The 23,183-nt window shown below is 41.7% G+C and overlaps 1 protein-coding gene across 2 annotated transcripts in view; it reads right to left on the bottom strand.

The window, feature by feature from the left end:
• ARHGAP26 (Rho GTPase activating protein 26) overlaps nt 1-23,183 on the bottom strand; it is a 475,905-nt gene that overhangs the window by 296,114 nt on the left and 156,608 nt on the right. For both annotated transcript variants that reach the window (XM_052642542.1, XM_052642543.1), the window contains exon 10: nt 16,200-16,294. In XM_052642542.1, the coding sequence (XP_052498502.1) occupies nt 16,200-16,294 (95 nt within the window). The remainder of the gene's footprint in view (nt 1-16,199; nt 16,295-23,183) is intronic.

The following is a 23,183-nucleotide window of genomic DNA, read 5'->3' as shown; positions in this document are numbered from 1 at the left end:
ATCTTTAAAGTTTGAGAAAGCCTAAAAGGAAGGCAGAGATCCACGGAGCAAGAATTAAGTCTGCAGCACTGCTCAGGATCACAGAAGGTACAGTGGACACACACACGAACTCCACGATGCCTTGCACAGCACAAGTCTGGGTCTAGAAACAACTAAGCCTATTTATTCAATCCACTTATAGTCGCTGTTCTAGCTGCTCCTGGCTTATTTCCACAGTTTCAATGAACATGCTAGGTCTACTCATGTCGAACATATTTTAAACATCACATTTGTTTTCATTCATCCTTCCTCAACATCTCCAAAGAAAAAAGTTTTCAAAGATGGAAGTGTGGAGGCTTCCCTGGTGGCTGAGAGGTAAAGAATCTGCCTACAAATGCAGGAGTCATGGGTTGGATCTCTGGTCTGAGAAGATCCCGTATGCCGTGCAGCAACTGAGTCCACGCACCACAACTACTGAGCCTGTGCTCTAGAACCAGTGAGCTGCGACTACCGAGCCCACATACAACAACTACTGAAGCCTGCGTGCCTAGAGATTGTGCTCAGTAACGAGAGAAGCCACCACGATGAGAAGCCCATGCATTGCAACTGGAGAGTAGCCCCCACTCTCTGCAACCAGAGAAAAGCCCACACAGCAATGAAGACCTGATACACACACACAAAACATATCTAGGGGAGGCTGGGAACGAGGGGCACTGGGGAGGGAGTGTTAGTGGGAGGCAGTGAACGAGAGGGTGGGGGCAGGGAGAGGGGGAAAGACCAGGCGGGAGTAGCAGCGGCGGGAGAGGTGGGGTGTGTGCAGGTGGCTGGGGGTAAGCAGGTGGACGACACGCAAGCGATGGGACAGAAGCTACTCCCAAGGGGGCAGTCACTCTTGGGAAGGTCACACTGGGTGCTAGTACCTAGACCCAATGACTCAAAAGGCACAGTGATTTACTGCACAGGCCAGGAAACTCCTTCTTCTTCTCCCACCATTGTCAGCCCATCTAGTGTGCCTGACCTGCTGCGTACCTGCAGACTGCTGGCAGCTGTGGCCCTGTGGCTGGGGGCTTGGTGGGCTGATTCTACTCTTCTAGTTTAAAGCCACATGCAAAGCTTTAATAGCTTTAAGATGAAAAGTCTACGAAGCTGCAGTCCACTGTGGAACTCTCCAGTCCCTGAGCCTGAAACTCTTTTTTGAGTGTTGTTCTCAGTGTTGTTGTGCCTGGACATCAGGCATCCCCTTAGCATAGAGGTACCCAGCCCAGCCCTGCCTCACTGAACCTGAACTTCTGCGCTGTGCCTAAGAACTTGAATTTTAACCATCTTCTCGGGTGATCCTGAGGCACCTCTTCCCACCCAGACACCCCATTTTTCCTTCATGTTCTCCCCACACTGGACAGCAAAGACACCCTACTCTCCACACTGGCGTAAAGCTACTCTCTACACACCAAGTATCTCAATTCATTTCCTGCTAGGTGTTCATCAGCAAACAGTGAAACCACAATAGCTTCCTAGCAGACCAAGATCTCAGGGACCTTGCAGATGTCACATCAACATCATGGCAAACAGTGTGAAATTTCCACCCAGAGTCACAAAGAGGAAGTTCCAACAAACTCAGATGCTATTAAGGGTGGGCCACTTGGCATTAGCAACCAGGAAAGTCAACAGGATTTGTTTTTATTTCATGAAAAAATATCAAAAGATAAATTCTTTTCCACGTGTGATTTTGTTCTTTCTTTTTTTGGAGGGATGGGGTGACAGAAAGCTGAATAGATTTAACACACTTGATACTAATCCTATCACCCCCAAGTTCAGAAAACTTTCAGCCTCATGTATGTAAACATCTGGATCACAGTATTATACTATCCTTTCTAGACATCTAGAAAACACTCACTTGGCTTCAAGTTTTCTTTTCCCTTATTACAATTTAAGCCACTATTACATAAATCTCTTACGTCTGTAATTCCTAGAACCAAGATAAATGGGTCAACTTTATTTTGGAATCAAGTAGTGACTTCCTTTCCAATATTCTATGCCCCTGCTAGCTACCATCCCTCAAAACAAAAGAAACTGAGCAAAACTCTCAATGACTCTACATATTCCATGTCAGTCTCTATAAGGCAATACACTTTCATTCAGGTACCAATTTAGTTCATGTGTGAAATGCATCTGGCTTTTCATAACAAAAGTGGAAAGACAAAGAGGGAAAGAGACAGAGGACTCACGAGTTAGGAGTGTGGAATGAGGTAAGGAAAATATGACACAATAAAAGGAAAATGGAGTAAATGATCAGAGCTCTTTTCAGCTCTGCAAATAACTGTGGTCCTCAGATACAGAGAACAAACTAGCAGGTATCAGAGGAGAGAAGAGTGAGAGGAGGGACAAAACAGGTGAAGGGAATTAAGACGTACAAGTGACCAAGTAAGTCGTAGGGATGTCATATATAGCACCAGAAATATAGTCAATATTTTATAACTTTGTATGGTGTGTAGTCTATTACAAAATCACTGTGTTGTACACCTGAAACTAATATTTTAAGTCAATTATACATCAATTAAAAAGAGAATTGTGACCCCATCAAATAATAATAAAACTACAATAATAATAACCCAACTCTGTGTGCCAGATAGTGTGTTAAGCACTATATAGTAATTAATTCATTTCATCTTCACAACTACATCATGAGGGAGGGATATTCTCATTATCCCATTTAGCAGATGAGAAAACCAAGGCACAAATAGGTTAAGTACTTTGTCCCCAGTTACAGAGCCAGGAACCAAACCACACAGTCTAATGCTTTGCCCTCAAGCACAAAGCTAAGGGAAACATGGAGATACTGCAGCTGCCGGAGAGCCTCTGTTGGCCATCAGAAGGGACTAGACCCTCCTGCAAGGCCTTTATTGAGCTCTTGCCTAGGATCAAATGAGGTCGAATGATTAAGAGCTCTGTGAAACCTTAAGTGTTTTATAAAGATGAGGGCTCAGAACACCACTCTAGGCAAACAGTTGGTTCAAAAACAGGAATCCAATAATGAGCAGTGTGACTGTGGTTTACATTCTATAACAGTGGGTCTCCACGTTTTTTTCTGCCTAAAAATATCCAAGAGATGGAAAGGCAATAAGTTTTTCATTTTGCAGAAGTACACAAAAAGCACTAATCATAAAAAATAAGGATAAATTTGGATTTCACCAAAATAAAAGAAAGTCCAGTTATCAAAAGATACTAAGAGAGTCAAAAGATACTACTAGGGGAGTAAGAGAAGGTGTTTGTAATTTTTATCTCCAATGAGACAAATATCTAGAATATGCAAAGAATGTCAACAAATAAGAAAAAAAAAAAAAGAACAACCTAATTAATAAAATGGATGAAAGACCTTCATAAAACAGGACACACAAAGGGCCACAAACATAAAAACAGAAGGGAACGCAATGACACATCAGGGAAACGCAATTAAGACCACAATGAAATAAACACCTTTCTGAATGGAAAGCATTCAAAAGACCACCAGTAACAAGTACTGGCAAGAAAGCAGAGTTCCTGGAACTCTCATCCACTGCTGATGGGAGAGCAAAGTGATAAAACCACTTTGGAAATATCTATTAAAATTAAACCTATGCCTTACGATCTAGCAATTCTTCCTCTAGATATATACCCAAGAGAAATGAGCACATATCTACCAAAAAACACATTTGAGAATACTCAGGTTTATTCACAATGGCCAAGTTTTGCAACAAGAACACAAATATTCATTCACAAGACAATAAGCTGTTGTATATTTAAAACAATATAACACCACAAACAATAAAAAAGACCAACTACTGTTACATGCAACAACATAAATAAATCTCATAGAAATAATAACGAGGGAAAGAAGCCAGACGCAAAAGACTACCAACAGTGGGATTTCATTTATATAATGTTCAAATTCTTGCAAAAGTCCTGTGCTGAGAGAAACCAGAACAGTGATTTTGCCTTGGAGAAGAAGTATGGGCAGTGATTGGCAAGGTGCCCAAGAAAACCTGCCAGAGTGACAGAAATGTTCTATAACTTGACCTAGGTGGTCATACAGGTATGTGGGAGGATGTGTCTGTGTGTGCACAGCCATTAAGATGTAGACTTCAGATTTATGCATTTTATTCTGATTATAACTCAATAAAAAGAATGCTTTTAAATACCCAAGATATACCACCTGTCATCTAACGTTACTTGTCATTCTGACTTTAGTGCTTCCTAGCAGACAAGTAATTGAATGACTCTATGTTATTCTTTAAAAAACAGACAATAAGAGTACCTACCTCATGGGGTGGTTGTGAAGGCTAAGTGAACTATGTATAAGGCATTTCAAAATGTCAGACACAAAGTAAGTGATCCAAAAATTAGTTTCTATCACAGGAGCAAATGAGCAGCAGGTCAGTGGCAGGAACAGATGACAAGTGTTGGGTGGTGTCCAAATTATGGAAGGAGAAGGGCAGATTAAAAAGGGACAGAAAGTCACAGGTGCTTCTGATACACATGATCCCCACCCCCCAAACACTGTCACACACCACTGAAAAATCACACCTCTACCACAAAGCAAGCCAGGCCAAGGGCTGACATACAGGCTCTGAGATCATGGCCATTTCCTTTTTCCTCCTGAGTAAAACATCAAAGTGGCCTACTTCCCCCTTTTGGAATTAATGTCTGATCATTGATAAGGGGTCTTCAGCAAATCCTAGAAAACCTGCCAGAGCATTCCAACTACCCACCAGAGGAGAGAAGAACAAATGATCTACAATCCTTTCTAGAGCTCAACCCTAAAATTCTACTTCAAATACAGTACCTCCTGTTCACTCTGAACAAGTCCTTGGTTGGTGCTCTATCTGGATCCTCTTGAGACGCATGAATAAGGATCTGCAATTTTCTACACACCTTGCCTCTCGCACTACTGGGGCAATGCAGAAAATAGTTATTCACCTATCAAAAGGCAAACTGCTACCCACCAACTTATCTCCTTCCAACTCTGGTCTCCACAAAGGGTCCACGTAAAGTAATACATCACTTATTAGCACATCCAGGAACCTGGGACCACTCATGTCAGGTCACAGCCTTCTCACCAGCCAGGAGCAAGCGGAATCACAACCAGCCCTGATTCCAGGGTTGCTGGACAGCCTTCCTACTCTAATCTTATTCCTGAATCTGAGTCAACAATGGTGATCTCAGTGGCTTGGCAATTTACCCACTTCCTACTGGACCAGGAAATGCTATTACTAACTCACTCCACCCCACTGAAACACACTCAGAATCTAACAGTACTTTTCTTTCTATACTGACCTCCAAAGATCTAGGGCTTACTCATTCATGAGACTACAAATCTTCTCCTGGCAAGAGTTCATTCCCCAGGTTCTATCCACAGTGCTGTACACATAAGGGTTAAAATCTGGGTAAAAGAAGGACTGTGGCATCCACAGAAACACATGTTCTCACAGCCTGTGCACAAAACCTGCCTCACTGTGCTTAGACAGAAAGACAGAGGAAAACGATGAAGGTCTAGAGAAGAGGTTGCCAGTCACAGGTAAAGAGAGACATATGAGTGCCAAAGGAAGTGGTCCTTTGGTTTTAAAGTGCTACTAGCAAACCTGGTCCTTAACTGTTCCTTGGCAATTACAAGCATGCAAGGTTTCAGCAGATCTTCATGTTACCAAACATATGGAAGATCTTCAGTACACAAACTTATGGACAAAGCAGAATAATTCTGGAGAATGACATCTCTTCCGTGTATATGTGAGATTACAGAGTCAAATATCTACAGAGACCAGACAAGTAAGCAAAATGAGGAAAACTGGAGAAGCTTCTTCCCTGCCCCAAGGAAAACAGGTGTGGTCTCATTTACCTTAAAATATGCAGCTCATTATTTTTTCTTTCTCACTTTTGCTTTCTGATAAAGTCACAGAAACAAAAGGGGTTTCCCTCTATGGGAAAAACAACAGTACAAATGCAAGGCAAAATGGTAGCTATCCCCTGTCACCATGGTGGGGGACATCAGGGCATGGTGGGGATGGTCGCAAAGTAGAAAGCACATGCCCCACCTAAATGAGGCATCTGCCATTCAGCTCTATAGACAGCTGGCACGTGGGAAGTCAGCGTCAGTGTTTACACATCTTTCCCATTTTAAAATGTTGCTTCAAACACTATTCAAGCCAAATTGAACATCTATGGACTGCCAGCCTACGATTCTGGGGTCTTTGTTGGTCCTTCTCTGCCTCGCCTTGCCTGAGCTCCATCCCAAGGCATCCCCACATGTCACAATGCATCTTGTGCGCTGGGACTAACAATGATGCATGTCTGCATCCTTGATGTGCCTCAGAGTCCAACTCAGCAGAGTCTTTCCAGTTCATTAACGAAAGGGGAACTGGGGATACTTGCCCGTTTCTTCCCAATATGAGGACTCAGTGTCATCACAGAAGGGCAACATTCATCTACTATATTCATCTACCATTCAAAAACTTACGAATCTGCACAATTTGCATGTTCTGAGATAAATAACCATTGGCGGTCCTTGTGCATTACATATGCTTGCACATAAGAAAAATACACATGCCAGAGTAACCTGCAGTGGGCTACAGGTGAGAAAAGACAGACGTGAGGGAGAAACCAGACATTGCAAACAGTGGCCCAGCAACTGCAGCTAAGGTTTATTGTTTATTATGGGCCAAGCACTGGGCTAAGGATGTGGCTAGCATTATCGTTTGTTCCTCGCAATGAAGTAGGTACTTTCATCATACTTCTTTTTAAAAATTGAGGCTCAGAAATGACTTGCACAATCTTCAACTGGTAGGCAACAGCAAAGCCTCAACTTGAAAACCCCGTCTGCCTGACTCTAAAGCAAGGCCCATACATTAAGCACAACACTGTACTGCCCCCACTCCAAGCAGGGAGTATCTGTGCCCCAGGATCCAAGGTGACCATTTCCTTAGGAGGACGGAGGTAAGGGGGAGAAGGCACTTCTTTCTCTCTCTCTCTGGAAAAAGGAAACGGGAGAAGGAGGAAAGGACTTCCTCTACACACACCCCCACCCCCACATACACAAATACACATACAGCCCTTGAGAAATTTTCGGAAGCAGGCTTCTAATCAATTATTTAGAAAGGATATCATCCTAATGAGTGAATGAATCATAACCTACTATAGCCTATAGCACTGAGCTCCTGGGAGGAGAAGTCCTAAAATAATCAGGACCATAGCAAAGATAACAGTCTAAAGAGGAATACTGCCAGTCGCTTCATATAATTTCTTTACATTTTTACTTTAAAGGAGAATGAAGTCATGAAACATCAGGAAGCCCAGACAAAGACATCTTTGGCGCAGTAAGTTACATGGTCTTTAATGAAACATACTGACTGAGCGCCAGTTATGCGCCATAGGCACCAAGGACCGAGGAATAAGCAGATTTCAACACACACCACCAGAAGAAAGCATTGCCAGGACGAATAACCCTCAGGGGGAATGCAAATGTTATTTTGATAACAACCTACGAGAAAATATTCTAATTCTAAAAATCTTCTAGGTCATTTATCAATCCTTGTTAGTATTCTGTCTCATGATGAACAGACACGCAGGTAAGTGGAGTTTACATACTGAATTGTCTCCTTTCTTCAGATTCATATACTAGCAAAATTTTGGTTTTGATTTTTAAAAACTAAACTCATTTTATACTTAGAAATTAGCAAATAAAATGGTATATTCAATCAATAAAACTCCAAATTTCACCATGTAGACTAAAGAACAGAAACAGGATTAAGTAATAGAAATAAAATAAGTACGGGTGCCTTATTTCACACCACAGTTCATTAACCAGCACATCCCACTCTTACTTAAACCAGAATCAAACAGCAAATACTCTCTCATTTAACTTTTTAAAAAGATTCTAAGAACTTCTAAACTAGCTTATTTTATGGAACAGTCAAGGAGCAATTCAGAAAGTACAATATTTCTCCCCACTCTACCCCCACCCAAATCATGGAAGTCAGAGTAGGAGAACACCCTCTGAGGAAGGAAAAAGCCATTTCCTCCCTGAAATGTCAACGGCATTGAGACCAGCACTGTAACCAACCAGCAGGAAGGCAAAATCAAATATTATTTCAAACAAGGGGTGAGAAGGGGAGGGGAGGGGAAGTTTGAAACCAGGAAAAATGGATTCATCTGCTGCAGAAGATAAAGGCAGACTGCACCAAAAGGGAAAAGCAGAAATGCCTGGTTCTCAGCACACACTGGACAGTCCCAATCACTCATCTGTTTTTATCACCAGCCTCGAATAAGCTGTCCCTGAAGCAAAGAGCCTGACACATGAATTCAGAAAGTAAGGTAAAATGCAATGTTTAAACAGAGGCTGAGCATGCTTGCTTCTGCAGGAAAGTGGGTATGAAGTGATCCATCATAGAAAGGTGGGAAAGAATGAGTCATTTAGAATGCCTTTCCTTTAAGAGGTAATATTCACATGATGGCTTCTTCTACAGAAACACACGTCACACACACACCACTGACTACTAAATGTCGGTGTAGAAAGGATAGCTGATTTTCCACTGGACCAGCTAACGGTTATAATACGTATACAACACTGCCATCTAGAGGCTGGGCACTGAAACAAAGTCTGTTACATAAGACGATCCTTTTTAAAAAACACAGGCTTACACTCGCAAATCACAAAGACACACAAACAAACGCACGCACACACGCCACATTCCCAACTAGAAGAGTATTATTTTAAGTTAAAAGTAGTATGGTATGGTTTCCTTTTGAGAGCATAAATTGGAAGGAGGGGCTTAAACCTTTTATCCTGTATAGGAAATATATATAAATAATAGATTATCACATATAGTTTGAAAACAGATTCTTCCTCCTATACACATATACCCTTAAAGTACCTGTATTCACTCTCAACTTATAGATGACTGGAAAAGTCACAACACTAGGAAAAAGGTGTGCCATCAAAATGAAACAGGTTCAAAGAAATACCTTCCAACACTAAAGTACACTGTAAGAACAATGAAGTCCCAAGTTTTAGGACAGAGAGCAAACTTCAAAGAAAGAACCTCTTCCAACAGAGAACTACATCAGGGAAGAATATTACAGTATTCCATTTTCAAAATAATCTTGCAAGGTAGGTATGATTAAAGTGGTAAATCACCAGTCCAGACTCACACAGCCAGTAAGAGGCAGATCCCAAGTTCAAACTGAGGGCTGCTTCAACCTTTTACGTGCACCATGCAGTCTTCTATAAAAATATACTAAGGGTGGTGACTCATTAGAAGGTTGGGGTAGATTATTCAGATCTTCCATTAATCTTTCTAGCTGTCACTATTCGTTCTTTAACCAGTTTCCCATTCTTCTGGTTTTTTGTCCTACCAATGCAGAAATGGAGATTATGTTTAAACTCGCCCAAGCTTCAGTTTAAATATCAACTAACATGATTCAGTTCCCATAATCTCTTACATAGTAATTCACCAAAGTCCCAAAGGAAAGAACAAAATAATCTAACTCGGAAAATGCATTACTATAAAAAACAAAATTGAACTACAAGCACACAGTACTGTACTAAAAGCTGAAGTAATGTTATTCTGCCTCTGGGAGCAAATTACCTGAGACAAATAGTTAGAATTGAACAGAGTTATATAAAACATAACTAAGTGAACAACTAACCAATACAAAGGAAAGCCTGTACAATGTGCAAATACCTAGTACCTGGTGGGACGTGAGGATAGAGTTCACAGTGGGTGTGACATGCCAGGCTAGGACTGGTTCACAGGAAAGCTGTCTCTCTTGACCTATTCACAGAAAGCTCACAGGAGGAGGACTGTGAATGTGGTTTTCAAGAAAAATCAGATGATGACTCTTAAGAAGGAAAGTCCAATAGATTCATACTGCTTCATTAAACTTTGTTATCTCCATGGTCAGTAGAGTCTCCGGCAGTTAGTTATGGCTAATAAATGAGGAGGGGGAAGGGGAGAACAGAGGAAATGAAAATTCAAAGCATTCTAATTATGCCATCAGTCTCTATAAGACTGGAAGGGTGAAATCCCCCTGTGAGTTACGCCTTCCTCATAGCATTTTGATCCTCCAAGTTTGCTGAACACTCAATATACTGGTGTTTATACCTCCAGTTGCACGAATGTGTTTGCCATTCTACAATCAATGCTAAGTAAGACCCATGAAGGCAAGGACTATGCTTGTCTTGGTCCCCATGACACCCCCAGCACCCAGTAACCTTGTGATCCTAATAAATTCTCCTGTTCTGCCCACCTCTGGAGAGTACCAAAGGTGGGAATGCGGCATGCAACACTCCACACAGTATCTTCAAATGTATGGACTTCTGTTGGGGTCAGCTAGTCCTGGAAAACATAAAGCATTCTAATTGTTTCCTTTCCTCCAAGTATAAACACCGCTCCTCAAGAGACTACACTGATTCAATGCATCAAAAAGAAGTCTTTTGTTTCTATTATTTTCCATATGGTTTATGGCTCCTCCTGGAAAACATCTGGGAGAAAATACCCATGTGTCACATACATTTGTGAGACATCTCTTTAAAAATAAACAAATGCAGAGATGCCGAGAGATGACTACCACCATGATTCTTCAGCTTAGGTAAGTATTTTCCCTACATCTGCTCATTAATTTCCATAAGATGCTGCATGGTAGAGTTAATTATTCAGAGTAACTAAAGACAGACAATGGCAAGTATCACATGCCACTACCCCAACGGCTGCTTTTAGACAAACTCTCATTTTTTACTCAGGAATTTTACATTAAACTCACTCAAAAAGAGCTAACACAATTTAAAGAAAAAAAATCTATCTTTTATTATATTAACCAATGTAGCATATAAACTTTCAAATGTTCAGTTCTACAGCAAGGTAATACAAAGGCACCAAAGAATGCTTCTTTATTAAGGTATAAGAAATAATGATTTTTCAAATGCTAAGGAAGATAATGTATGTAAAAGGGTGGCTTTGTGAAGTGGGGCTCCTTATCAATGGGATTGTTCAAGGAATGTGTACTGGGCCACCCATCTAAAAGGTTGTGGGGGCCTTTCATGGCTGCTTCCTTGAGAGAATCCCTCTTATCCAATACTGTATTGGTTTGCTCAGGCTGCTGTAACAAAGACCCCCAAAGTGAGTGACATGAATAACAGAAACGTGTTATCTCACAGGTCTAGAGGCTAGAAGCTCGCGACCAAAGTGTCAGCAAGTGGGTTCCTCTTGCAGTATGTAAAGGAGAAGCTTTTCCATGCCTTTCTCCTAGCTGCTGGTCGTCTGCTAGCAATCTCTGGCATTCCCTGGCTCAAAGAGTCTGATCTCTGCCTTCATGTTCACACAGCATTCTCCCTGTGTACACGTCTGGCTCTGTGTCCGAATTACCCCCTTCTATCAGGACACTAGTCAGAATGAATTAGAGCCCACCCTAACCTAGTCACCTCACTTTAACTTGACTACCTCTACAAATACTCTATCTCCAAACAATTTTTGTTGTCAGACACTGGAGATCAGAATTTCAGCATTATGAACTTGTCAGGGTATGCAACCTAACCCATAACAAGAACCTTCTGGGAAAATAAAATATTCTTCAGAGCAAGTTGTGGTAACACCCACAACTACTACAAGTCACACACTCATTTAAAGCCACACAGATTCTTAGATGTAAGAATTAAAGTAGCTTTCTGAGATGTATTCACAGTAGTAAGGAGGATCTTTGACACAAAAAGTTCAAGAGGTATAAATCTAAATCCCTAAACTCTGAATTAATCCTCAATTTGATTTCCAACTCATGCATGGGTCAGAGTTACAACAGCTCTTCCTAGAGGACAGAAATTAATCCCTTTTTGGCAGAATCTGAGGATTAACGAATTGGCAGCAATGCACTGGGATGCAATGCAAACAGTCTACTGACAAATGGTGCCAGTGCTTGGATTCCTTACTCATGCCAGTCTCCTTAGATGAGCAGAAATGTAAATCGTCAGGAATAAAAGGCATAAGAAGAGAGTACAAAAAACACACAGCATTCACGGAACACCTACTGTGTGTCTCTTTAAACTGTGAGCCATGTGAGGACTTTCTGAAGAGCACAGGGTAGGAAATACGGGAACAGAAGTGTGTGTGCTGCTTTTATTCAACCACCATTAGTTTACACACCAAACGCCAACGACAAGAGTGAGAAAGCACTCCTCAGATTTCAGTCAGCAAGGTGACTGCTCAGCAGCAGCCCCAAGATCCAAGTACAGAGAGCACTGGGCTCATCACTTGAAAACGCTTCTAAAACACCCTGAGTTTTGAGGCAGCAAAAGTGCCCTCGGTTCAACTGCCACCTGAACCTTGGGTAAGACTCACCCTCTAAACTGCAGATCCCTCCTCAGTAACATGAGACACTTGAGCACAAGTCTCCCTGGGCTGGGTAAGGATTACATGAAATTACATGAAGTGTTCAGCTTCCAGAAAGTACTCTCTTACTGCTGGTCTCCTCCATAGTTACCTAAAAAACTGGGTTTTATTGTGGGTTTTACTGTTGCTTTATTTCTAGTACTCTGTATCAGAGACTGGTGATCATTTTTTCTACTAGCTATATTCTCCTCTATCAAGCTAAGAATTAAGCTCCTTAGTGAAGGAGTCTGAGTTGTTTTGTTTTATTTTACTGTTGCTTGTTTTTAACAAGGAAAATGCTTTGGTACACTCTGAGAACACTATACTAGGATATGCCCGCTCTTCAATACACCAACTATGAGCAAGAAGAGAGGACAAGAGAAGACCTTATTCTCAAAGTGGACTTCAGGGTCCCTCTTGCAGAAAAGCGCACTGTGTTGGTCTGGGGCAGGAACAAGAAGCTGCCTTTCTCACAAGCACCCCTGTGGATGTTGAGAGTGGGTGGTTCTCACCACACAGTAAGAGACACTGGTATCTTCAACTCACAACACTGACCTCCTAGAACATTACTTCCTAAAGGCTACAGTTTCAGCTACACAATGACATGAAATATCAGCACTGAGCCGAAAGGATAAAAGTAGTCAATCTTCCAACCCCACAACTTCACATATTCTAAGTCAAATAAGTCACACTTTAGCATGTAGTAATATCTTCATAGAAGAAAACATTAATAGCTACTACATAAATGTTAATCTGTGCTACATACTCTGGGAACATTCTAAAACTTCATGCTGTTAGATATAACCATTCTCTCACTGACTTTCACATTTCCCAGGTGCTAAACTTGCGTTTCACCCCTTTGCTTCTCCAACTCAGCAGGCAGAAGCTAAGAAGTCTGTGGAAGGCTGCAAACACAGCAGGACAGCTAGCAGCATCCCTGCCTTGCTAAAGCACACTGGAGGAAAAAGAGGGGTGCAGGCGTCTTCCAGAGAACAGGACTCTATGCAGAGTTCTCAGGGATGCCTCCCCTGAGCACATGCAAATGCCTTTCCCTCTCACCTCAGTTTCTTCCTGGATGTGGGAGGAAAATGGAGAAAGATGCTAAAGAAAATGGTGCCAATGGTAACCTCATCTTTGAGACCAAAGATGACGACCTGTATAGAAAATGGAGAGAAGGTGGTTCGTGGATGTTCTGTGTTCTTTCAGGTGATGGCCAGTCAAGTGCAACCACAAGAGGAGACACAGAAGGGACTCAAGGAAACCAATTTCCTTATATTCAAGGGTGCTAGAAACAGGATGCCTGGAACACCACATAGACCACGTGGGAAAACACCAGCATCATCCAGGAGGCAGAAGTGGCTGGAGAGGAGAGTCCAGACTCTGACCTTTGTTAGAGTTTCTGCAGCAAAGGCCAGGCAGGGCCAGGTCAACTGTTTAGGACTGGCTAGTTTGAATAACTTCACAGGTGCTAAGTTGTGAGAGCAGTCCCTAGGGGCCTGGTTCCTGGCCTTGGATGGTTCAGGCAGAGGAATATTGCCTCCTGGGGTGCGGGGGCCAGCGGGGGCCATTGGAGGCAGCGTGGCTGTGGACCAGGGGTCCACATGTCAGTGGTACTCCCCAGGTTCAGCCTTCAGATGACTCCAAAAACTGGCCAGCTCTGAATAGGGCAGGCTCTCCCCAGGCAGAACAGCATCACAATACACTGAACATTAAAAACACAAATAATATAACAGAACCCTCTACTCCCTTCCTGCTTATTAAGAGGAGATTCAGCAGCCTCATTCTGAACCACAACTGAAACCTCTCCATGTCACGCCAAGAAAACCAGAGGCGATGACTTAAAAGAAATGGACTTCCCAAATACACTCAGTATGTTGAATGTGACACATCTGCTCTCGGCTAATAATTGGGACGTGCAAAGCTTTTCTGGCCTAACACAGGGGGAAGGTGGTAGGAAGTGTTGGCAAGGGTGGAAATGAGATAGAGGAACCATGGCGAGTTTTAATTGCCTAAAAAGCAACTCTTTACAACTTCTGGGAAACTTCTGAAGAAGAAAATGACTCAGCTTCAGAAAGTGTCACTGACCTCATTTCCAAAATAACAAGACCTACAATGCAGGGGATGCCCTTGTTCAAGGAGCCCTAATATAGATGGCCACCTCTCGGAACTATTCAGCTGACCAGCATCACACAACAGGGCTCCATTTCCACACAAACACATCCACTAATCCATTTTTCATGGACGTCAACAAATATGAATTCTTACAAATTCCAAACTTGTAATAGAGAAGAGAGATGCCTACATGGGCTCAAAGCATCCAGACGTAGGATTTGTTTAAAGTCAAGAATAATCTTAGTTTGCGGTGCACTTTTCGCAATCCCCCTTTGCTACCCCAATTCAACCTACTCCTCCATACAGCCCTTCTCCATTCCCTTCCCCTCTCACAACCCACACACAGCAAACAACTAGGGCACTCACTTTTCTTTACAAATTATATTTATTCCTCTGCATTTAGATGCCAGCTTTTGAAATATCAAGTCAGATAACCATGAGGGACATGCTAATTAATAACTAATAACAATTCATTGATGAACATTTATTATTTGCTAGTCTGCCAAGCATTTTATATGCCTTATCTTTTTGAATCCTAATCATTCCCGGAACTAGGCATTATGACTATCTTCATTTTCCAGAGAAGGAAATCAAGGCCTCTCAAGATTAAGTGACTTGCCCAAAGTCATATGGCTACTAAGCAAAATTTTACTAAGTCAAAATTTAGATCTGGGTTTCCTGACTTGAGAGCCAAAAGTATAATAACTAGATTGCTAATGAGACACGGTTAGTTTCTACAAATGTCCAATTTAGACTACATGGGCATGCTCTCTCCACGGACACGCTATCGGCCTCAGGGACCACACTGCAGGGACACATCGCACCACAAGAAGGCATTTCATCCCTGGCAGCACACAGAGCAGAACACGCCAGGTGGTACCCTCGCTCCAGAGCCTTTAGAGCTGTCATGAAGTGGCCACAGGTAAACGTCTCAGGGAAGATAGAAAGTACTGGCCTGACAAAATGTGTACCTTTTTCTTTTTTTTTTAATAAAGGGGAAAAATTAAACAGCATGACAAGAGAATGATGCTGAGATCTAAGCATCTTTGTGCTAGCACTGCTGATCTTAAATAGACAGCTTAAATAAGCTTAACTCATGGCATTCATTCAAAGAATTAACCTGTTGCCAAGTAAAGTGTCTCAGAGAACTGGAATGCTGTCAAACCAGCTTTACATCATGAAATGGTACAACTTAATGAGATTCTATAAATCTCGAGGAACACAACACAGAGCTTCCTCTCCAAAGACTGATTTCACAAGTGGTGTGTTTTCTTTCTTGGGGGCATACACATCACAATGGTAGGCGAAATGCTGTAACTAAAAGCCCCTTTATGAACTGAGTAGGACTTCTACTTTTCCTTTTATCTAACTCCTTTTGAACCATTTCATAAAAATTCTAAGTAAAAAAATCTCATATAGCTGATACAATTGTGCTAAATAGATTTCTCTAAACATAAATTCACCTTCCTGAGACCTAACACACATTCCCAAGAAGGAAGCCCTGACATTAAAAGAAAACCAACGAGGGCCTCAGTTCCAACTATAAAGCACAGGGGTAGAGATACTGATTCCTGCAAACAAGCAATTGGCCTCTATTCTAAATGGAGGAATGGAGAAGGGAAAGAGGGGGTAAAAAACCAGAATGTTCTGACTGGATGGGAAAGGTAAGAAATTCAAAGTTAGCGATATTTCTTTCCGAGAAAAAACATGACAGCTGCTCACCTGTCTACTGCTTCCACGTCAAAGCAAAATCTCTTCTCAATGGAGTCTGTTTTCCGCCGTGTGCAGGATTTGAGGGTGACTGATTCATCTTCTCCCTGTTGGGAAGACACAGACAGTCAAAATGAGGCCAGAACTCGGGCCATGCTCCTCTCCTGGACAAAGATGCCACATAAACAGGAGTGATCATTTCATCTTCTAAGACCTGAGTATTCAGGACCACAGGAGGTTGGTCACCAACTTCCTCAGGCCAGAGCCTCATGCAGATAAAATCTGTGAGCCATGTTTTACTTGGAGCCCAGCATCCGAGTATTGATAGATTATGATGGTATAGCAGCAACACATGCTAGATTAAACTCTTGTTGGTATTGTTTTAAATAAGTTTAATCTGCAGGTTTCATAAGAGTTGAAACAAGAGGATCTTGAGGTCCTCCCCCCAATTCTGAGCTTCTATGATCTTGGTGCAATGGTCACTTCTCAGGAAAACATTCCTGCAAATACACCAGACATGCTCACATAGCACCATGTACCCCCCCTCCTTCCCTCATAGCACTGATCACAGCTGAGACCTGCTGCTGCCCTAAGGGATGATTCAAATAATGTCTCTGCAAGCTCCCTGAGGGCACGTACTAAGCCTGTTTTTTGCTTGCCCTTGGGTCCCCAGAGACCAAACAGTCCCTGGAACAGAGTAGGTGTGCAATGAATATGTTTTAACAGCTTTTTGAGTATATATATTTAAAGTATGTACTTTCTTATTGAAGTATAGTTGATTTACAATGTTGTGTTAATTTCTGCTGTACAGCAAAGTCACTCAGTTATCTGCATACATATTCTTTTTCAGTTCTTTTCCATTATGGTTTAACACAGGATACTGACTATAGATCCCTGTGCTATACAATAGGACCTTGTTGTTTATCCATCCTATCACTCAGTCGGGTCTGACTCATTGTGACCCTATGGACAGTAGCCCTCCAGGCTCCTCTGTCCATGGAATTCTCTAGGCAAGATACTGGAATGGGTAGCCATTCCTTTCTCCAGGAGATGTTGAGTATAATTTTTAATGTATAATATATTGCATATGTTTAAGCAAACAACTTATGAGTTTTGACATCTGTATACATCCATGAAATCATCAAGACAATCAAGGTACTGAACATTTCCATCAGCCCACAAGTTTCCTTGTGAGTCCCTTTATAATCCATCAGCCCTCCACCCAGTCCATTCCCAGGCAAACACTGAATCTGTTCTGCAACTACAAATTAGTTTGAACGCTCTGTAACTTTATACAAATGGAATGCCTTTTTATGCCAGACTTCTTTCATTGAACGTAATTCATTTGCTATTCACTCACGCTGTGCGAATCAAGGGTTTATTTCTTTTTACAAATGATATGATTAACAAGGGGGTAATACCCAAAATATATAAACAACTCATACAACTCAACAACAAAAAAAGCTAACACCTCAATTAAAAAATGAGGAGAAGACTTAAACAGATATTTTTCCAAAGAGGAAATGCAGATGGCCAATAGACACATGAAAAGCTGCTAAACATCACTAAACATCAGAGAAACACAAGCCAAAATCACAATGAGATATCATCCTACTCCTATCAAAATGACTATTATAAAAAGACCACAAATAACACATGTTAGTGAGGATGTAGAGAAAAGGGAACCCTTGTACACTGTTGGTGAGAATGTAAATTGGTGTAGCCACTGTGGAATACAGTATGGAGGTTTTTCAACCAACTAAAAATAGAACTACCATATGACCCAGCAATCCCACTCCTGGGTGTACATACATCCAAAAGAAAACAAAAACACTAATTCAAAAAGATACACATACCCCAATGTTCATAGAAGCATTATTTATAATTGTCAAGATATGAAAGCAACCTAAGTGTCCATCAACAGATGAATGGATAAAGAAGTGGTACAGGGCTTAAGAATCCGCCTTGCAATGCAGGGGACACTGGTTTAGTCCCTAGTCAGGGTAGACCCCTCATGCTGTGGAGCAACTAAGCCCAAGCACCACAACTACTAAGCCGGGGTTCTAGAGCCCATGAGCCACAACTACTGAAGCCGGCACTCCTAGAAGCCTGTGCACCAAAACAAGAGAAGTCACCACTACCACTGTTCACAACTAGAGAAAGCCTGCGCACAGCAACAAAGACCCACTGCAGCAAAAAAGCAAACATATGTATATGTCTATTTTTAAAATAAAAGAAGCGGGGTGTGTGTATGACACACACACAGACACACACACATACAACAGAATACTACTCAGCCGTTAAAAGAGAATTAAACTCTGCCATTTGCAGCAACATGGATGAACTTGGAGGGTATTACGCTTAATAAAGTAAATCAGAGAAAGACAAATACAGTATAATATCACTTATCTGTGAAAGCTAAAAAATGAAACACATTTGAATAGAACAAAAAAGAAACAGACTCACATAATATACAACAAACCAGTGGTTATCAGTGGGAAGAGGGAAGGAAGGAGTAGCAAGATAGGGGTAAGGGATTAAGAGATGTAAATTACTATGTACAAAATAAATAAGCTACAAGGATATATTGTACAGCACAGGGAATATAGTCAATATTTTATAATAACTATAAGTGGAGTCTAACTTTTAAAAATTGTGAATCACTGTTTTATACCTGAAACATAGGTAGTGTTGGAAATCAACTATATCTCAATAAAAAATAAAAACATTAAAAACAATGCAGGCAATTTTTTTAATCCATGGTACAAAACAAAGGAGCTTTTTTCTTTCTACTATTGGGTAGTATTCCATTGTACAAATGGAATGCAATGGTTTTGCCACACAGCACAGCACTAATTTACTGCTTAGAAACATAGAGGTTTCTGACCCTGATTTCTTCTCTTCCTGTCACAAAGGAATTTTTTAGGGTTCCTTTTTCTCCTGTATCTGCCAATGTTTCTTCCTAAACTAGGGGGAAAGTAACAAACTTGCCTAGTCTGTTGAATAATAGGAAATGTGACTGCATATGGTAAAATTTAATCACCCACTAATATCAAAATAGCACATAAAACACAGAAGACCTAGGAAGAGACAGTCTACATTCACAAGTCTTACACTAAACTTGTGTTTTACTGAATGGCAAAGATTAACTTCTCAGATTGAGAACTGCTCCTTCTGCAATGCATAAATGTAGGCCCATAAATGCACAAGCATATGTACTTCTGACCATGTTAATATCTAACTCTATTTCTGATTTAATGGTGTTGGACTGCTTCCCACTTTGAAAGTTTAGGGGGAGGGTGGTTTAGTCGCCAAGTTGTGTCCGACTCTAGTGACCCCATGGACAGTAGTAGCCTGCCAGGCTCCTCTGTCCATGGGATTCTCCAGGCAAGACTACTGGAGTGGGTTGCCATTTCCTTCTCCGGGTTAGGGGGAGGTGTCCCTGAGAAACAGGAGAAAACAGAGGGTCCATACAAAACTGGCAAATATAAGCAGAAATAAGAGGAATATAAGATTCTGTTCCAAAAATGACCATAACATACCAGGAAAAATCTATAAAGACAATCTGTTCAAGTACTCATGGTTTTAAAAAATAGGGGACAGAGATAACGATCACTTATACAAACAAATGAGGAGTTACAACCATGACAAACACTGCAAAAAAAGAAGCATGTTGTGCTACAAGAGCCTAAATTAAGGGGGTGTAACCTGGGCAAAAAGGTCAGCAGAGGCTTTCTTGAACTGAGACCAAAGGATTCATAGGAGATAAAACCAAGAACACAGATCTGGGTGGAGAACAGCAGGTGAAGAGGCCCCCAGAGTCAGGGTCCATGGAGCCCTGGAGGAGCTGAAAGGAAGTCGGTGTGTCTGGAATCCAAGAGCGAGAGTGAAAGAGGACTGAGGAAGACAGGGACCTGATCGTGCAGATTACGGTCTGTATCCTGCGAGCAGTGGGAACATAATGAAGGGTTTCAAGCCAGGGGAGGGACAGGGTCAGCCCTGGGCTATTCCAGGGCTCCCACAGAGAGGGGCCTCATCTCACAGCGTAGAACTCGGGGTACTGTCTTTCACCACACACAAGCCCTGTCTCCACGAGGACGCAGAAAATCTGCTCACATCTCCTGGACTGAAATGAAAAGAAAAGCGGGTACTTTCAAAGGAAAATAACTCAAATGCAAAGAAGGAAGCAGAGAAAGGGTGGATAAAGAGCATGTTAGGAAAAGAAAACACCCTATCACCTATTTAAGTTTATCTCCAGCTCCTAAGAGAGCTTTGCATAAACACGTAACACACTGACATCACATGTTTCTCCTGTATAAATTAAGAAAATATCACCTCTGGACAGCCAGTCTTCATGTCTCCTCCATCCTGAGGCTAAGGAAACAGAGAGGTGTCATGAAAAGCCATTATTTTATATTTATACATTATTATTCTATTTGATTTGCCTCAGAATCAGGAGATGCCAGCTCCAGAATCAGGGTGTGAATACTGGCTTTAGTACTCACTGATCATATGATCTTAGAAATCACTTTCTCTCTCTAATCCTCAATTTCCTCTTTTGTAAAGGAGGAAAAATGGATCAAACAGGATGAGAAAGGACAATATTTTAGAAAACGTAAAACATAATATAAATATAAGTAATTATTACTAGAAAAATGATTTCATATAATACCAAGCTCCCAATATAGCAGCCTCTATGTCAGCCTCTATTTTCTGTCCCAAAAAGTTTATATACTGTAATATATATAAACCTCTTCACAACTCAGTGAGGTGTTTCCTTTTATCTCACTAAAGCCTAAGGAGTTCGAATCACTCACCATAATTGGTTTCTGCCCTTCATTTTTAAGTGTGGTAAGAAAGGAGTAGAGAAAAGACAAGAGAGTTCCTTCACTCCAGGTTTAGGAAAGCACCAGATAAACAGTCCCAAAAGAAATGTGAGAGAATAACTCAGTGAAGTTGATTTCTAGAAGGACTAGAAATTAGAAAAGAACTATGACTTGGTCTAAGAAAGGCAGACCTAACCCTATTTCCACTTCATGATAATAAGTGACTCCTATTAACAGAGATTGTTAATATTCCTATAACTCTATAATTTCTCTATGTTTGATCATTTCACATGTCTATTTTCCTGCAATTATTTATAAGTCAACTCTACCCCTAACAGGAAACATTAAAAGTGCCTTGACTTTTTTTTATGCTTTGATACAAGGAAGGACAGAGATGCTGACCAACTCCAGTGTTGTGGCCTAAGAAAAAGAAAGTCAGGAAGAGAAACTGGAAGTGGCAGAGAGCAAGGGGGCATCTTGGGGGAGCAGCTAACAGTAACGCCTACAGTGTCACACATCACTGACCTGGGCAGTCTAACCTCAAAGCCAGTGCTCTTCGCCTCTACACTGCAGTGCCTGCATACATGCAAGCAAACCCAACAGGATGCACAAAAATGCACCACAAAGAAGGCCATGGCTGGAATACTACAGAGGACTACCTTATCAACAGATCACACACAGCTGAAAAATTCTTTACACTAAAGATAGAACCAGAGAAATATTCAGAACACAGTCCAGAGATTCAAAGAAATGAAAAATATAAATTTTTTTTATTAAAAGTATTTAAATATCTCCAGAAAGAGAAAATAGAAAGAATGGGGAGGAGGTGGAATTCAAAATAATAATTGAAAAGAATTTTCCAAAATTACTAAAAGACACCAATCTGCAAATCCAGAAAGGCCAAAATGCCTAAGCACAACAAAAAAAAACAAACAAAAAAATTCACAGAGAGGACCAGCATAAATAGAATACTGAAAGGAAAAAGAAGAAGATGTAATGTGCAGCCAGAGAGAAAAGACAGAACCTAAAAAGGCAATGTAGACAGACGGAGCGCTCCCGGAGGAAAGGTGAACACTGGGGCACGGCAAGGCACTCCTAGCAGCAGTCACCCCACAAAGGCAGCCTGGCACTTCTAATGATGGCCACAAGAACGTCTTTCACCCCACGTGCTCTTCAACGTGATGTGACTGTGCTGTTCCTCCCACCAAGACAGGGTCTGCATCCTCTCCCGCTGCAAGGGGGTGAGATCAGGTGAGCTTTTATAACTGCTTCAGCCAACACAGAGGGCCAACGTAAGTCTAGATCATTAAAAGGCGATGCAGTGTCTCCTTCTGTTGCTGGAAGATTCACTCCTGAAAACGTTAGCTGAAAACGTTCCTGAGCCCGCCATGCTATGAGGAAGCCCAAACCAGCCCACATAGAGAAGCCAGAGAACAGGACTTGGAACTATACAGAGCAAAAGAGAAAGAGGGAAGAGAAGAAAAGAGAAGAGGAGGTCAGGAGAAAGCAAGATATCTGATCAGCCCAGAGTTGCTTCAAACCCTTATGATCCAGTTCCAGTCACTATCTGATTGGAACCATTTGAGAAACTCTAAGCCCAAACTTTTTTTTTTTTTACTTTGCTGACTAAGGTCTGTCTAGTCAAGGCTATGGTTTTTCCTGTGGTCATGTATGGATGTGACAGTTGGACTGTGAAGAAGGCTGAGCACTGAAGAATTAATGCTTTTGAACTGTGGTGCTGGAGAAGACTCTTGAGGGAGTCCCTTGGACTACAAGGAGATCCAACCAGTCCATTCTGAAGGAGATCAGCCCTGGGATTTCTTTGGAAGGAATGATACTAAAGCTGAAACTCCAGTACTTTGGCCACTTCATGCGAAGAGTTGACTCACTGGAAAAGACTCTGATGCTGGGAGGGACTGGGGGCAGGAGGAGAAGGGGACGACCGAAGATAAGATGGCTGGATGGCATCACTGACTCGATGGACACGAGTCTGAGTGAACTCCGGGAGTTGGTGATGGACAGGGAGGCCTGGCGTGCTGTGATGCATGGGGTCGCAAAGAGTCGGACACGACTGAGAGACTGAACTGAACTGAAGCCCAAACCACTTATCCATATGATCCCCAAAGTCCTTACCCACAGAAACTGCACGAAATAACTAAAATGATTGGTG

The sequence above is a fragment of the Budorcas taxicolor genome, chromosome 7, assembly GCF_023091745.1.
Source record: "Budorcas taxicolor isolate Tak-1 chromosome 7, Takin1.1, whole genome shotgun sequence".
Classification (NCBI taxonomy): Eukaryota; Metazoa; Chordata; class Mammalia; order Artiodactyla; family Bovidae; genus Budorcas; species Budorcas taxicolor.
The sequence above is the reverse complement of the archived record's forward strand: the minus strand, read 5'-3'. Positions and strand labels throughout refer to the sequence as shown.